At 38.9% G+C, this 16,932-nt stretch overlaps 2 protein-coding genes across 3 annotated transcripts; one reads left to right on the top strand and one right to left on the bottom strand.

The window, feature by feature from the left end:
- Positions 1-33: 33 nt before the first annotated feature.
- EIF2AK1 (eukaryotic translation initiation factor 2 alpha kinase 1) lies at positions 34-16,808 on the bottom strand. 2 transcript variants are annotated; one of them, XR_014933759.1, is made up of 15 exons: positions 16,672-16,808; positions 16,169-16,327; positions 13,288-13,424; positions 12,523-12,554; positions 11,967-12,066; positions 11,318-11,398; positions 10,764-10,861; positions 9,276-9,329; positions 8,182-8,557; positions 7,053-7,164; positions 6,205-6,311; positions 1,553-1,673; positions 1,387-1,466; positions 629-858; positions 34-231 (listed from the first exon to the last, which is right to left on the bottom strand). XR_014933759.1 is itself a non-coding variant. In XM_085513798.1 (15 exons), exons 1-15 carry the CDS (start codon positions 16,766-16,768, stop codon positions 109-111), a joined length of 1,911 nt encoding a protein of 636 aa, XP_085369924.1. In that variant the 5' UTR covers positions 16,769-16,808; the 3' UTR covers positions 34-108. The 2 variants fall into 2 exon arrangements, 1 of the variants encoding a protein (XP_085369924.1); XM_085513798.1 differs by having other exon boundaries at positions 629-862.
- ANKRD61 (ankyrin repeat domain 61) lies at positions 2,692-5,478 on the top strand. The gene is made up of 2 exons (XM_032447676.2): positions 2,692-2,830; positions 4,473-5,478. Exon 2 carries the CDS (start codon positions 4,581-4,583, stop codon positions 5,421-5,423), a length of 843 nt encoding a protein of 280 aa, XP_032303567.1. The 5' UTR covers positions 2,692-2,830; positions 4,473-4,580; the 3' UTR covers positions 5,424-5,478.
- Positions 16,809-16,932: the final 124 nt, after the last annotated feature.

Genomic DNA, 16,932 nt, shown 5'->3' with positions numbered 1-16,932 from the left:
TTTTTGTTTAAAGAACAGACAGGAAAATCAAAATGCAATGAACAATTTTTATGTTAAAAAAAAAAGTTTTCTATAATTTAATATACAATAGTTGTGTTCTTCCTGTACTTAAACTGGAGAACCTTGTTCCATGTGGTCATCTTGTCCAGTGGAAAGCAGTCTTAGTTTCTCTTTCAGTTTTTCTATTTCTTCCTCTTGCTCTCTCACCTTTTGCTGTAGATTAGAAATAACCTGAAGATGTGAGACAGATGATTTATTTACAGGCAGGGATAAATCCTCGTCAGTCCGCATCTATAGTCAATTACAAATAAGATTCTGCAGCATCTTACAGGTGGAAACGAAAGGGATAATTATAACAAAGACTGCAGAACTGAAAAAAAAAACCTCAATCTGTCTAAATCAAGTGTCCATTCTTAAGTTTTGTGTTCAATGGCTATTTTTCTCCTTTAAAAGAGCTCGGAAACAGTGACCTAAATGTCATAATAGGGAATTAAAATCTGAATCACGCAATCCTCTTTAAGTTTTAAAAAACAGGCACAATACAGACAGGAAAAGTAAGAGGATTGTTACAAAGCAATTTAGTTTTTTTTTTTATCCTGTGAAGGCTGATGTTATTGGCAGTACTTACATGTTCTGTGGTGTGGAACAGCTCACTTTCACGAAGCTGAGCAGCAGTTGGTCTTTCTGCGGATACCTGACTGGTGAGAAGTTTTACGTACTTGGCTTGAACAGGCCATTTCTTGGAGAAGTTTTGAGGAACATGGCCATTGCTTACATTTGTTATAACTTCTGCTCTTTCCATTTCTGTTCCAAATGGCTGGAAGAGTTCTAGCAGGATAACGCCCAAGCTATACATGTCTGACTAGAAAAGGGGTGAAGAAAAAGCTCTGGGATAATTTCTGCTTCAAAGGACCTACCAGATTTCATCTCACAAGTGTTACAATATGAGGCTTATGACGAAGTTTCATAATGATAAGAAAAGTTCTGTGGCATTACTGACATAACTCAAATTCAAATCTGTACAGATTCCTCAAGATGATCTCAGAAACACAACTTGTACATTTAGCAGACAAAGCTGAAATCTGTGTTTCAGCAAAAAACAGGAGTAACAGTAGGAGGAAGATTAACCAACTGTGGTATCACTGAGAGGATTTACTCCTATAATCTGTCCTAAGTATGGCTTACAGAAATAAGAATATTTTACTGTAAGATTTTGTTTTCAGATGGATGGTGCAATTAAAATTAAGCATATAGTTTCTGATAAATTACATTTCAGGCTATGCAGGTAGACATAAGGTGTCACCCTGGACAATCTGAGTATCAGCACCTTATCAGATAATAGCATTTAACTGTATTTGTAGAGAAGGAGTAAAAACAAAAACCTACCTTGAAGTCGTAGTCAGAGCCCTGCAGCTGTTCTGGTGAAGCATACAGGCAAGTCCCCACACCTGAGGTATGTGTCAGTCCTTTAAAATGCAAGTTTAGACTTACTAATGTTTTAAATATGATTTAAACTTAAAGCACTGAAACCTACAAATACTTCTGCTCTCACCATTTATCCTTTCCGTGTGAAACCACTGGTCGGCGTCATCCCAAAGGAGGTCTTTGCAGGCTAATCCAAAGTCTCCTATTTTAACTTGATGATCCGATCCATGCAAAAAGATATTTCTGGGCTACAAAATAAGAGTGTAAAGCATCAAACGGTATCTATGTAAAGGATTATGAATTGCTGAAGTTGTACTCAGCTGTTTCAAAACCTGTTGCATCCAGTTATTCAGATGTGTAGGACAATGATTCTTCATTAGTGAGACAGAAGAAAATAAGAGTGTAGCAAATTATTCACTACCAATGGCCATGTGGGCAGAAGGGCTGTATACAGAGGATCCAGGAAAAAAAAAAAAAAAGAAAAAACAGGAAAAAGAAAAGATTTAGCAAAAAGACTTTGTACTTTTTTTTTTCTTCTCAGCAGGAAATGGAAGTTTTTCAGAACAGTAATATTAACAGGCAAGAGTGCACAGCAAGTGAGACCAACTAACAAAGCAGAAATCAGTACTGAGATCATTGGACAACACCTGACGTAAAAGAAGACACTTTTCTAAATGATAAGCACAGCTGCAAAGTGCTGCATTCTTGGAAAGCTGGAATGGGAGCAGCTGCTGAGTGGAGCACTGCCTGCAGAACACTGAAGGAGTGAATTATCAATTTATTTCAGCTCTACAAGCATGACTGAGACATGTTAGCAGCACGCGTGTAATGCAAAGAAATACTTGCCACATAAAAGAAAGCACAGTATCCAATTACTGCATTTTGCAGCAGTTTCTCAACTTAGGTGCAGCTGGAAGAGAAATGAAAGCAATGTTGCTTCATACAGGCATTTTCTTCCACTAAATGATCAGCGCCAGCAACAAAGCAAACAACAGAAGCCTTCCCTCAGATTTTAAGACTTCTGCTTGCTTTGTAATACTTTTAAAACGCAGCACTGAATGGCGCAGTTACTTCACAGCTGTTCTAGAACCAGTCCAAAACATCACAAAGAAAGGCACTGCTCAAAGGGAAGAGACCAAACCTTTCAGTTCTGATTATGGATCGTTATTACAAAAACTGCATCTTCCCTGTCTGTCAGTAGCAGTGAGTTGGACAGCCTGCAGCCCTGCCACCGCCTGTGCTTGCCCTGCGTTCTTGTGAGGGCAGAGGATGTAGTGTTTGTGCTGTGAATTATTATTACATGAAGTAATAATGGAAAATGGCAGGAGTTAAAGCTTTACCATCTGTTAGTTAAATAGTGAGTGCTTGGGAGGACTCCCACCTCACAGACCTGCTCTCCCTCCAGGTAACCATTCCATATGTATTTATTTTATATATATACATATATACACATATAATTTTAATGAAAAAAGTAATTGAGAAACATTAAATGATTGTGGTCTCTAATGAGATCAGGTAAGTCTTAGTAAAATTATAAAGAAGCCACTAGAACTGCAGCCATAAGTAAGCATTGCTCTGGGGAGAAGCCCATAGGGACTCACAGTGCAGGGCTTCCATGTCTCATGTTTCTCTGAAGGTCTCAGATTTACATGAATTTCAGAAGGAAATCTGTCACTGACCTCAGCTGCAGTGGGGTAAGAGGAAAGGTCCCTCCAGAAAGTAATCCATTTAAAGACATGAAAGAAAGGATCGCAATAAATGGTCACAGTGACGGATATCAACAAGCAATTATCTCATTTATCTTTGCCAGGAACTCACCAAACAATGTATTTGTAAATGACATAGAAAAAGAGTGAGATAAAGTTTGCTGGCAGAGAAATAAAAATGAGGCCTGAATGCCAAGAACTGTAAAAGGATCTTGCAGGTCTTAACAGGCAGGAGGAATTCAGTGCAAATCAGCATTACAACGCAAATGAAAGAAAAATCAATTCTATAGATACATCCACTATCTCTGAGCTGATTTACTGTTCAAGAGTGGTAGCAGACAACACTAAAAATGACAATTTGATGCTCATTACTGGTTTATGAAGCAAACTGTGCATCACCAACTTCCTTTTTCCCCACTGTCTCCAATGGAAGGGGAGATGAAGGAAAAAACATTACATGGCCCTGCACAAATTAATGAACTGCCACCTTCAATACTGCCTCTCATCTCAAATACAATCACTGAAACACAGAATATCCCCAGCTGGAATAACACATGAGAGAAGGGGAATCATGTGCAGAGACAGCTGACAAGAATGCTGAAAATTTGGAGTGTCTTCGATTCAAGGAATCACTAAGTGTAAAACATAAGACAAACTGTTGGGTTTAAAACAGATCTAGTAAATCAAGCACAGAATGGTAAGAGTGAGTAGGGAATAGTACACAGTCTGTAATTAGTGCAAATAGCAGCCAGAAGCAGAAGCAGTACCTGTTGACTCAGACTCCTTATTTTTGAATATAGCACTGAAACTGAAAACTTATCACTGTAATTTTTTGAACAACATTTCCTAAGCTGAACAGAGAAAAAGAGGCAAGAATCAGACACAAGTTCACGCAGCTAATGACTAATTTGTCCTCAGAGCTGCTTAATATTGCTGGTTTGCAACAAACCTGATGACAGAACTGACCCATAACAAACTGTAATCCACACATCCAGAAGCTCTGCTAGATTGTATCACAGATGCAGTGGAACTTCTGCCTGCTTACAATTTTTCTGAGAGTTTCACTGACCTGAAACCCAAACTACATTGACACATTTCAATGCTATAAAACTGGGAAATACAGGAGGAACCCAAAGCGTAGCCATTTGTCACATTCCTGCTGAGCACACAGGAGCTGTGTTTAGAAAAAATAAGTTAACAATTCAGCTGCTCTTAGCTCACTGCCATCCATAGAGCTCGCTCGGTTTTGTGACCTGTTACTACATTACACTCCACCAGTCCAGAAGTATTTTGTTTCTTAATAAAAATAAACTAACTTGAAGCCTATGTTTTATATTACAGAAATAACAAGAGGCTACACAGCATTTCATCTCCTACTAAAAGTGCCTACTCCAGGCAAATTTCAGATAAATCAGCCAGCTTCACAGAGTAACACAGAAGAGTGTCTCCATGTTGCACAATGTAAAACATCAGATAAATCCCAAAATGAGTCACTCCAAACATGACCACCTCGCACATTCAAGTCAACAGTCTGATGATGCCTTTCCACCTACATACATTCTTTTTGAATACTGTCTCAATATAAAGGACACAGCCAAATCAGGCTGGATGCCTCTTCACAGAGCTGCAGGGTCACTGAACACAGAGGCAATAGCAGCTTTAATTGCGTCTGGAGCAAACACCAATTCTACTACTGCAACCTGTGGCAGAACTGCCCTTCACATCGCAGTGTGTGCAGCGTCATCCAAAGCAAGAAGAATTTTAGGTGTCAATACAGATTGCATCTCTTTACTATTAAGTAATGGAGCCAATGTAAATATTCAAGATCATGAAGGACGAACACCTGTGCACGAGGCCTGCTCAGGGGGTAGAAGGGAAATAATCGATCTCCTTTTAGAGCATAAAGCAGACATGAGGAGTCTAACAAGAGATGGGCAATCTCCAATCTTCCTTTTTCTTCAAAAGAGATCACATTTAAAAGACAGAGCACTGATGAACAAGTTGCTGGGATTCTCATATCCACTGAAGTTAAGAGACAATCAAGGACATCTACCCGCTGGCCTCCTGTTCTCAGAATTCCAAATGCTGAAAGACTCCCTTCTAACATTATCACAGAAATTACTGTCCCTGGAGGATATATGCAAGATCACTGTAAGAAGAATATACGGAGAAAGCAACAAGTACTGGCTCAAAACCAGGCTTCCAGCAGCTGTATGGAATTCATTATACAGCTATCAGGATGTAGGAAAATATGCCTGTGATGACACGGAACAGGAAGGCAAACTGAAATAATGTAAAGCCTGAACAGCCTGTAGAGAAATTAAAATTGATCCAGAATGAAGATAAATGTTGTGTGTTCTGAATTGCTCCAAATTTTCATTCGCAGAGCTTTAATTACCAAGGTAATATTTCCTCTGATTTCCTCAAAGAGCTGCCATCTCAGGTGCAGAAAACTTCTGAAGGAAGCAGAGCAGAATACACACTCACTTCACTGCTAATGGATTATGAGAGGTTAAGCAGGAGTGAGGGGGAAAAAAAGCAAGGTGTAGTCAACCTACACTTCACATTGAAGCCAGCCTGTAAGTTGGAACTTGAAACACAAGGGCAGTTTTTAAAAAACCTACAAAGGAACATACAAAAATCATCTACTGCAACGCATTCAAAGTGTTTTTTCTAAGTCTGATCTTCATTACATTTAATAGGAATTAAAATAAACTCTTCATTCCTTCAGTGAAGTCACTTACAATTTCAGTCCCTCATATTAGACAGGAATTAGACAGGAACTATTTTGAAATTAACAGGAGTTGATTTGCAATTGAGGGAAAACTTGACTAAAAAGAATAAAAAGAAAAGAAATATTTTCCTAAGCTTATCAGAATTTACTTTTAAGTGAAGTAACCTAAAATATGCCTGCAGTGAAGAAACCGTGGTGAAGGTACAGCAGAGAAGTATTTTTCATTTACAACGCAGCAAAATTTCAGAGCCCAGGTCCCCTCAGAAGCTGTTTTCGTTCTCCCATCACATAAGTTATCTTTGTTTTCTTTAGCCTCAAATGATAGCTTAACAAACTTACTTTAATGTCTCGATGCATCACTCCCATGCTGTGGATATAGCACACTCCTTCTAATAACTCTTCAAAAATTTTCATTGTCCAGCTGACATCCACAAGGTGGTACGGACCTTAAACCAATTTAAAATATGCATTATTTGGGTCAATTTTGATGAGTAATTTAAGTTTATGTTAGTATGTCTCACTGAAGCCAGTTTATTTATGATGTGGAAGAAATTTTTAATGGAATGAGCATGGTTTAAAAGATGGAATTTCCCACAGTTCTCCTATGAACGTATTTTGAAACACTATAAAGTCACTAAGGTCAGAATGCAGGACAGCTCATGGAACATCACTGCATCTGCATGCAGAGATTTCTCCAAGTCTCACCATGCAGTTGTATGACTATGAATTTAACAATCACAAACTCTAAAGTATATTAAAACTCTCAAGTGCATCCACTATCAGTCCATTTGTCTCTGACTTGAATTCTGCTAATCTGCTATGAATGAAAAAAAATAAATATGTTTCTTAAACAACTTTCTGAGAAAGATCAGATTCTCTCATTTAAAAACTCTGTTCCAAACAAGAAGCATCACCCACACACAACTCTGTGTCAGTAACAAGTATGGCTCTGGCACACTTTCTTTAGAGTTGTCTGAAGCTCAAGAGCTTAAGTCTCTTTTAACAACACCTATCATACAAAGGTTCAATACTAACAGCTAATAGATGAAAGTAATAAGGCATCTAATTAAGATCCATATTATAAGCTGCTGAATTAAATCAAAATACCCTGCAAATGGACTTCCAAATGGGAAAAGTCAGTATTTGCTTTGTATCAAGGACATTTTATAAACAACTATGAATCTTACCAGCAGCATCCTCTGTTCTCTCATTGCATCGTTTGTTACGGGCAGCAATCCAGTCCCACAGGGACAGTTCGCACAGCTGCATCTGTATATGAAGCATCAAACGATACTCCATCTAGCAGAAAAACAGAGCTCCATGGTATTGCTGACATAACATGAACAGTATCACCTTATTATTTTCCTTAAAGACAACAGAAACTAAATTTATCTGAAACCAAAATTCAGTTACCCAAATGACAACGAACACATTACTCCATCTGCAAAGCAGACACAATGCTGTCTAGGTTGGGCTTTGTTTTTGTTGCTGCTGTTCTTCCTCAAATTTTAGCAATTGGTATAAGACCAAAGCTAACAGAACAGCCAGCTAGATTTATTATATATATTTGAAGATTCAAATGAGACTATAAAAGCAGTTAGACTTACTGCATGGAGGTTCATTCTGACTTAATAGTGTAAGCAGATATAAAACAACAAAAAAATTCAACCTGCTGATATGGAACTTTGATTTATTTACACAAACGTGTAAAGACATTCTCAGTTTATGACAATGCACATGTTCATTTGACCATTTGGACAACTCGTACACCTTCAAAGTCTGAGATTTCAAGAGGGAACTCCAACTGACAGTAAAAGCTTGAAACACTCCTGAGCTGTTCACACTGTACAAAACACTGCAGCAGTACAAGCGCCAACAAAGTTTAAGAAGCATAAGCAGAGTGGTCATTCCTTCCCCCTCTCTCACGTAATTTTACACTGGATGGGGACAGCATTACACACCCAGACACTTTTACCAGTATCTCAATTAGTTACCATTGCTGAATGTTGGAAATGTTCAAATTTGTTGGATTTTTTTTTTTTTTTTCCCTCAGAAACACTGGAGGAGCACTTTTTACTCGTGTAGGAACATCAAAAGGACCCCAAATGACTAACATACAGAGACTTGGCTGTATGTGAGTTTCACCGGCTCCTCCGGTCAGTTCCCTTGTAATTACTCAAAGTAATAAGCGTCAATACTTTTGGCTCCAATAAGAGTCCTTCAAAATTTATCATTATAAACAATTTCTGCAACATCCTAATTTTCCTTTGCAACCTTTGTGAAATCAGACAGCAGATAGATGAGAACCGCACTTACCTCAAACTCTCCACAGAGAGCTACGTCACTCCCAGAGCACTCTTCAGTGCAGGATTTGCTTCCAGCACCAGCATCATTTAGTTCCAGACTACAGGGAGGGCCACATGATGAATCACATTTTAAATCAGTTGATCTACAGTCAACACTACTGACAGAATCTTCTTGTAGTTCTATGGGTAATTCACATATATTTGGTTTCATACATATTTCCTTACTATTGCTGTTAGTGAAGTCATTCCCTACATCCATATTCTGCACCGATTCACTATCTGGATTTCTGAGATATGTATTATCACCAGACTTTTCTTCTTGTGAAGTAAGGTCAGCAAAAATAATTGAACTACCACTTTCCACACTCTGAATGTGACAGTGATCACTGAAAAGAATAAAGAGAGAGAAATCTAATTACAAACAGTTTTATGCCACGTACTTGCAATACACCATTCTGAAAACTTCATTTCTTACTGCAAACTGTATTCCAGAGTTAAGAGTTCAGCTACTTCCCCACATAAAACTTCAGGATCATGAGCTGCCAGTGTTGGCTCCAGCCTTTTTATATTCTCCCTCAGCACGGATTTCTGACAGCAGACACAGACAGCTCACAGATACACACAGCCATAGCCCACAGTATTCACTGGGCAGAACTCTGATGATTCGTTTTTTTTCAGTTAGGAGGCTACACTGTAATATTTTCATTGGACTCTATCTATCTCCTTACTACAACAGCTAATCAACACTTCTGAGAAACAGAAAGCCCCACTGCTCTAAAACCACTCTGCAGTATTAATCAGCATTGGCAAATACCATGAAGCTTTTGAAGTCAATTTGAATCCCAGTACTACACTCAGGCACTCTGAAATTGTGAGATCCAAAGCAGGCAGGGGCATCCAGCAACATTCTTCAGCTCACACAACCAAAACAGGAACAACGACAACGATCACTAACGCTTTTTCCTCGCTGTAATTAGGAAGTAAAAAGCAACACATGCTGAATTCTGTACTCTTTTAATGCTATTTAAAGAAAAAAGAAAGAAAAAAAAAAACCCTTTGAATTAAAGACAAAGAAATGTTATCACTGAGATGTGTAATACTTACTTGCCATTCTCCTGTTCCAAGGGTAACGACTGCAACTTCAATATTGTCTTATCTATTGCATGAAAAGATAAATAAGGTAAGTCAAAAAACAAAACATGCACATATGTACTACAAATTAATGTTTAAGCTACAACATCTTTCTGAATTTCTTTATCTGTAGATACCTCTTTGCTAATGCAAAAGTCATTTCTCAGTCCAAGAAACAACCCTGAGTAATCTGTTCTTCCTTTTTCTTTAAATGAAATTAAACATTATAAAAAATCTCTGTATTTGTTATATTTGGCTCCTCTACATGTTCACCCAGCTTTGATCTTTAATACTCAGGCAGTTCAGAATTAGTCCTTAAGTATAAGATAACACACAGCTAAAGAAACAAGGCGCCCCCTTTTGCATCACTTTGTTGCTGTTTTGAAAACATCTGAAATAGTTTTCAACAAAATTGTGTACTTATATGAAAAATAAATTTGTTTTAGCACACATCAGAAGCAAATATGAAATAAGGTCTTCTAAGCCACAGAACACCATTATGTACCACAATACCCATCTGTTCCATTTCAACATTAAACGCCTGCAAGGTATTTCTAGCACTTAGAAGTTGTATCCTTCAAGATTCTCAGTAACACAGACTTAAAAAGACTTGTCTGTTTTACTATACTATCAACTAGGTATTTTCTTTTGTGCTTCTAGCAGGCTGGAAATCAATTCACTGACATGAAAAGCGATAAGGTCATACAGAGGATAAGCAAACCTCCCACTAAGTGAGGATCAAAAGATTTTGCTGAATTCCGGAAGAGAACGAGAAAGAAAAGTCACCAACAGATTAGAGTTTGAAAAGGACCAAAGGACAAAGTGTGGGAAGAGCTGAGAACAGAGAAACTGGGGGAAAGAAAGGGGGGAAGGGGGAGGGGAGGAACGTGTAAAATGAACATAAAAGGAGATTAATTCTCAACAGTTACAGACAATAATCAGTACTCCTCCCCCCATCTCCCCACACACACAAAAACCCACAAAAAACCAGATTGTCACTGCAGAACTCCATTTGCCAAATTTATTTTGCAGAAAGCAAAATAAGAGACGGGTTTTTTTGCCTTTTGATTGGATTTTTCTTTTTCCTTTTCTTTTTAAGAACCTTTTTAAGGTTCTTTTAGGTTTTAAAACTGTTTTCCGAGTAGAAAGAGATATAGTGGGAGATTTAGCCTAGCTGTGCCACAACCATGACATTTCCAAGTATTCCCAAATTGTGTTGCTTTTTTTCCTCCTATTCATCACTTTTTCTCCAGTAGTTGAAGTAGTTCACTTCCATGTACTCATTCCTCTCCTTAACACACTACTTTCTGAGTCAAAACTTTGCATTGCATTTTACTTAATTTCATGCAATTTTAAAATCCTTGCCAAATATTTCCAGAAGCAAAGCTAATACTTTAATAATTCCTCATTCATTACTGAGCAACAGATCAGCAAGAATTGCACAATATGCTGTACTTTCCTTTTGGGCAAGCTGTTTGAACCTGTTCCATCCAAGCAGTGTGATAGCCCACAATATTAGGATGCTGCAGTCCAGCCAGCACTTTAACTTCTCGTAGCACCTAAGGAGGAAAAAAAAAACAAACAAACCAACAACCCAGTAGGGCTGTTCCTTATTCTGAGTGCTGTGATAACCTATAGTATACCAAAAATAAGAATTTCTGGGAGAAAGAAAAAATATATATATTATGTAAATATTACTTAAAAAATAATATATATTATTATAAAAATGGAAAAAAATTGGAAGCTTTAGAACAAATTATGATTTTTATACATGAAGATTATGAAAATCAAGCTAATATACCACAATGAAAGGACCTAAGTATCTCTTAGGTTGTTTTTTTTTTGTTAGGTACAGATAAGTGCAAATCTTTGGAAACCCAGACTAACAAATGTAAATGCCATTTTTAATTAATATTTTTGGAAGGTTTGATAATTTAGTAATGCAGTTAATGTTTAAATCAAAATCGGTTAGAGCAAACAGGGAGTTAAAGGAGAGGAGATGAAATAAATAATACCTTCATGCAATCTCTTCTTGTAGCCTTCTTAATACTGATTTTTTTAATAGCATAGAACTGACCATCTAACTTGTTTCTGACCTGAAAACAATTGCAAAACACAATTAGATGTTAAAGTGTTTAAGTCAGTTACTTCTAAAGGTTTCAATAACTCGCTATTTTCTATCAATTTCTGTATTCAATTAATTTCTGTACTCTGTATGGATAACTTCTTGCTTTTATCAGAAAATTAAACTGGGACGAGGCCCTAGCTATCTAGGATAAAGATTCAATACGTTTGCCTTATTTTCAGGGCTGCAAACTTCTAATCCAAACTTTGTGAAATACTCATCTCTACAGCTATCTCATCATCAATTAAACAAAATGCCAATAGGCCCTGATAACCAATTAACCTAATTAATTGGTTATCACGTGAGAGACCACAACTGCCATCTAAATATGGCCTATCCCACTTGGGGAGCCTGCAGGGCCATACACCACCAGTGTTTAGGACAATTTGGCATTGGCATGGACAGATTACATTCAAATTAATGTTGCCTTCTTTTCAAGCAACAACAACTGGAACGTTGGAGCACGCAAACTAAGCAGAAAATTTAAACTTCAAAGAAAAACCAGTTATAAACCGTTAAGTTATAAATGGAAAGAATACCTTGTATACTTGGCCATATCCTCCTTTTCCTAATCTTGCAATCTCATCAAATTCATTCAAGTATCGTGAAGTCTGTGCTTCCAAGAGAACTTCTTTTTCCCTGTTCAAAAATTAGGCTGCATTAAACTAAATTACAAATTTTAAGGAAGGTATTATATATGCTGCAAGCAATCCAGAAATACTGCTTACATTATGAAAAGAAAAAAAGTCCGTTTGCTTGGCATTGTCATACTGAATATTGAAAGGCAACAGTCTGCAGCAGCATAACACGGGAAGGCAAGGCAAGAGCACCATACATGCCACAAATCCACAGCCCAAGTTAATGCAAGTATTCAAATGATATATTTAAATGTAGGCCTGGTAACTCTTATTTTTGTGTATGACCACAACAGGAGTTGTAGTAAAGGAGGTTTCATCAGACCATTTTGAGTGAGAATCAAGAATTTTCCACTTTTTTCTGTGTTCCAGAAATTAAATATAAAGTGTGGCACACTAATCCACACAGAACGCTAGGGAGGAAGTTGTTTAATATCTTTTCAATGCTTTGAATACATACCTAATTGCACGAGAATCTCCATTATCGAGATCCTATGAAACAATAAAATCCAACATAAAAACATGCCACACAGATAGTTCTACCATGCCATTTCCACAAACAACTTAATCAAAACAGAAACTAGAACTACTTTCTTAGAAGAAAACAAGTTTACAGGTAGCCATTCATTCTCAAGGGCACTTTGCCAAACTGAAGTATTGTCCTACCAATGACCAGCTAACATCACTGCTGGAGTGGATACTGCCCTTCCAAGCTCTTCCTGCTGGCAAACGGGATAAAACAAGAGCTCTAAAATATGCTCAAGCCAACATTATCTGACGTAGTTCAAGAAGACAGATAAGTAAACCGGTCTGACTTAGCCTGAAGCCCATTACACAGTCGACAAACCATGCCCCCCATCAACATAAATACAAAGGTACAGTTAACTGGAACAGTTAAAAGTCAGAACGCACGTCTGCCTATTGCTGACAAAAGAGCTGTAGCAATATTTATAACACTTTGCTTATGTATAAAAAGGAAAAAAATAAAACATTTTTAATGTTACTATTTAATACAGAAGGAAACGTTTCTCGTTTCAAAAACAATCAACTTGCACCTACAGGTCTTTGCATCTAATATGGACAAGGTAGAACTGGAATTCTACTTATAGTTACTGAAAACAACTAATCCACTATTAAAAGAACCCCAAAACAAAATACTCTTTAGATGCAATGATGTGTTAATCCTTTAACACAGATGCTGCCAAACAAAATTAACAAAGCTTACCCCATTAAGTACTTGTCGGTTAGCTGCTTTCATTAGCTCAGTAATGGCTCTGTTATGCTGCAGTCTTACAGTACTAAATTCATCACAGAAGGCAAAAGGGGAGAGCAAACCTGTTTTCGTAAAAGCCTGTCGAAGTACTGCACAAAGGAACAGAAAAAGGTCACGTTAAATAAATAAGACCATGTAAGCAGTTGTTTTCTGGAATAAGTAAACTATACTTGAAAGACAGTGCATCTGAAATCCTGAATGTTCAGTCACTTCTATCATAATGCCCTTTCCCATAGCAATAAAAGCTAATTAAATCCAAACTAGAGCTGCTTGGGGGGAATCCCTTTGCATAACGCAGCTAATTGCCATGCATTGCATTGCATTTCCTGTTCTTTCTTATCTCAGCAGGTGAATCATACAAACATCCACCTGTTCACTCCTCACCTTTGTACTACATTTGCTCAGAGAAAAGAGCAATTCAAAACATGCTTACAAGTATGAGGACATGTTTAAAGAGGCACTACCATGTTATTCTAATTCCCCGTATCAACTCACATTTGTTTAAGTACCCGTAGTAAAGAACTCACCCACACCAAAATGCTGCATATTACACAGCCGGGGCTAAGCAGTGCTGTGACAGAACTAATACTGGAGATGGGTGCAACCATAAGACAGTAAAGGAACTGAACTTGAAATATTTATGAGTTCCAAGATCTTCAACTTGCTTGTAAGATTTTCTTTGGTACCAACACTTCAAAATCAACCTGTCATCTTTCTATTAACATAAAGCACACTGAAGTGAACCTACAGGGAATTGCAAATTTTGCTATTAAAATTTTGCTATTATGGACAGTTATATACAACAGAAAAGGGGAAAAAATCCAACTATGCCAATGCGACTTTAGTAGCCACAATCACAAAATAGATGTGATTACCGCAGTATGTATTTATTTTACTCATTGGGTTTCTGCCACTTGGAAAGCAGTTTAAGTTATACCAATGAAGCACTATCATCTGCCATAGAAGCACACTGGGAAATGGATCAGCTGCACACTTAGCCAGGTGTACAGGCTGAACCAAACCCAGGCCCCAGAGGGGACATGTGAGTAACCACAACTTAACCAAGGCCCTCAGGTGATAAGTGGGGGACCATAAGGACTCAACAACCATTTGCTGGCTTAAATAAAACCCCAAAATAATTCCAGGATGCTCTGAGTCTTCTTAGTGGCAGAGCTAGAAGTTACCAGAACACAGTCAGACCTTGGTCACACAAGCACAGCAGTGGCTCCCTAAGGGTGCTTTTGCCTACTAAGCTCTGCCTAGAAAGTTTAGGGATAATTCAGTTCTTTCTCTCATGTTCCCACACCCCCCCCCAACACACACTTTATTTAATTTTTACATAATTGCTATTTTACTGTTTGTAAATATAACATATCCCAGTACAAGTTGATCTTTACAATGTTGAAAAAAGCAAGGTATTTCTAATGATTACTTGTCATTAAGTAGGTAAGTATATGGCTGATTGTGAGATATTTCTGGAAGTTGGTGCTCCTACAATTTTTCCTCTTTTTTTCCCAATTCCAGAAATGCTGGATATTTTTTTACACGATAGATATATCAGTATAGGGCAGACTATACTTCTACACAAAAGCCAACTTAGCTCTTTATAGAACAGATAAAGGATTTCAGAATAGGTTGGTCTGTACCTCTGTTGAGATAAAATGTAATTTTCCCTCTATGTATTTCACATCAATGAAATAGACAAGTATAATGCCCCTACTGGATAAAAATCCAGTGCTCCTTCCTCCAATCCAAAGACAAAAATAGTTTGTCTTTATAATGAAGTGTATGTATGTACACATCATAGTGCAGAGCAGTCTTACCTTCCTAAGGGAAATTCTGCTTTTATACAGTAAAGATTCAACCCCCCTGTCCAACACCGGTCTAAGTCTCAGCCAGCACTACCTTTGTAGATTACTTGCAGTTTTAACCTATACAGGTTTCATTAGGTCTATCAGCATAGGCTGACCTTACCGACACAGGGTGACCTACACTTCTGACAGCAAGTCCCTTTTTTGTTTGATCCTCTCCTAAGGAAAATTATTTGTGCTTTTTCTGTTTTGTTTTGTTTTCTGGCAAGTTCTTTTTTTTACATATTTAAAGATACAGCAAAACCTGGAGACAAACACCTACGTCAGATTTCAAGAACGAAAAAATGATAGCTGCCTGTTACTACAGAACGCCATAAATGGCTTCAAACACAAGCAATATAATAAGGCTATTTTTATTTTCTACAATCATGTGTAGCAAGGAAAAATATGAAAGATGGTTTCTAAATACACTAAGCATGTGCTTCAATGGACAAAATACCTAAGATAAGCCACATGCCAAAAGACCAGATTTCAGGAGAAGCATCTCACATCATGCTCCAGAATTATAACAGAGGACTCTGTTGGAAAATAAGGGACTTCTGAAATTGACTTCTACAGAACATAATTTTGGCAGATGCAGAGTAGCCTTTGCCTCAGCTACTTGATAAACAAGCCCCTCTTTTATCTGTGTTTTCAGATTGATTTACTATCAACACATAGCGTAAGCTAATTATCTTGCTTCTGCCTCCCTTCCTGTGACACAACTCTCATGACTTAGCAGAAAGAGAACTGCCTGTTCTTTATACTGACAAATGCACTGGGATTTCTTTCATTTATTTTATTTTCAGAAAACGGAGGTCCTCGGTGCCAATTAAGCTGACTTGGAGTATTCATCCTCTCCTGAGAGCTACTGCTGTTCGCCCTACAGGATGAGGCCCAGAGCTTCTTACTGATAGACATCCGCAATCCTGGGCAGACCATGCAGGTATGAATGGCAGTAAGGAAGAACTGCTCTTACTAACTTCGGAACAAGCACCTCGAGTGCACGGGGTTGTGTGTGTACATGTGGCACAAGTGCTCCAGCAACGACACCAGCAGCAGCTGGTTCTGGATGGTCGAAGTGAAGTTCACGAACTTCTGCGACCCGTTGGCCACTCGCAGTTCTGCCGGCACGTCGGACTCTGATGGAGAGAAGCCACAAACCAAGTTAGCACTTCTTACACCCCCATCCACACATAAAGTCAAAACCCGCAGCGCTCCCACAGCTCCAACACATCCCTGCCTCGCAGAAAGGCAACGCACCGGCTGCTACTGAACAAGAAGGCCGAGACGCTCATTAGGGTCTTAATCACGACTAATGTTTTGAACCGCCTCTACACAAACCGAACCGCTGAGGCCCCCGGGGCCGCTCCGCCTTTCCTCCTGCAGGCTGCGGCACGGCGGGGCTCCGACCTTCCCCGCGGCAAAAGGAGGCCCCCCTTCCTCTCCACGCGCCCACGGCTCCCCACGGGGTCGCCCCGCGTACCGTCGAAGCGCGGCTCCGGGCTCTCCTCAGGGAACTGGATGGCGGGCGGCGGACGATGGGCCGCGGCCCTCGGGGGCGCCTCCCGGCCCCGCCACATGCCCGGCGCTGCGCTGGCGGCCTTCCCTGCCACCGGCACCGGCCCGCCTTTACACGGGGCGGGCCCAGGGCCTGGGCGGGCGCTTTACGGCTGTTCCTGAAGAGCGGAAAAAATGTTAATCGGGCGGGGAGGCGTAAAACGGAGGAAAGTAAATAGAGCCGGGA

The sequence above is a fragment of the Coturnix japonica genome, chromosome 13 (genome assembly GCF_054131305.1).
Source record: "Coturnix japonica strain WE chromosome 13, WE-NBRP24, whole genome shotgun sequence".
NCBI lineage: Eukaryota > Metazoa > Chordata > Aves > Galliformes > Phasianidae > Coturnix > Coturnix japonica.
The sequence above is the reverse complement of the archived record's forward strand: the minus strand, read 5'-3'. Positions and strand labels throughout refer to the sequence as shown.

Bases quoted from the DNA above. Each gene is read 5' to 3' on its own strand.
- ANKRD61 (XM_032447676.2), top strand. From the start codon at position 4,581: ATGTTGCACAATGTAAAACATCAGATAAATCCCAAAATGAGTCACTCC.
- EIF2AK1 (XM_085513798.1), bottom strand. From the start codon at position 16,768: ATGTGGCGGGGCCGGGAGGCGCCCCCGAGGGCCGCGGCCCATCGTCCG. The intron at 13,425-16,168 runs GTTAGTAAGAGC...TCCTTTGTGCAG, and splicing joins CTCGAGGTGCTTGTTCCGAA to TACTTCGACAGGCTTTTACG. The intron at 11,399-11,966 runs GTATTCTTTCCA...AATTGTTTTCAG, and splicing joins GATATGGCCAAGTATACAAG to GTCAGAAACAAGTTAGATGG.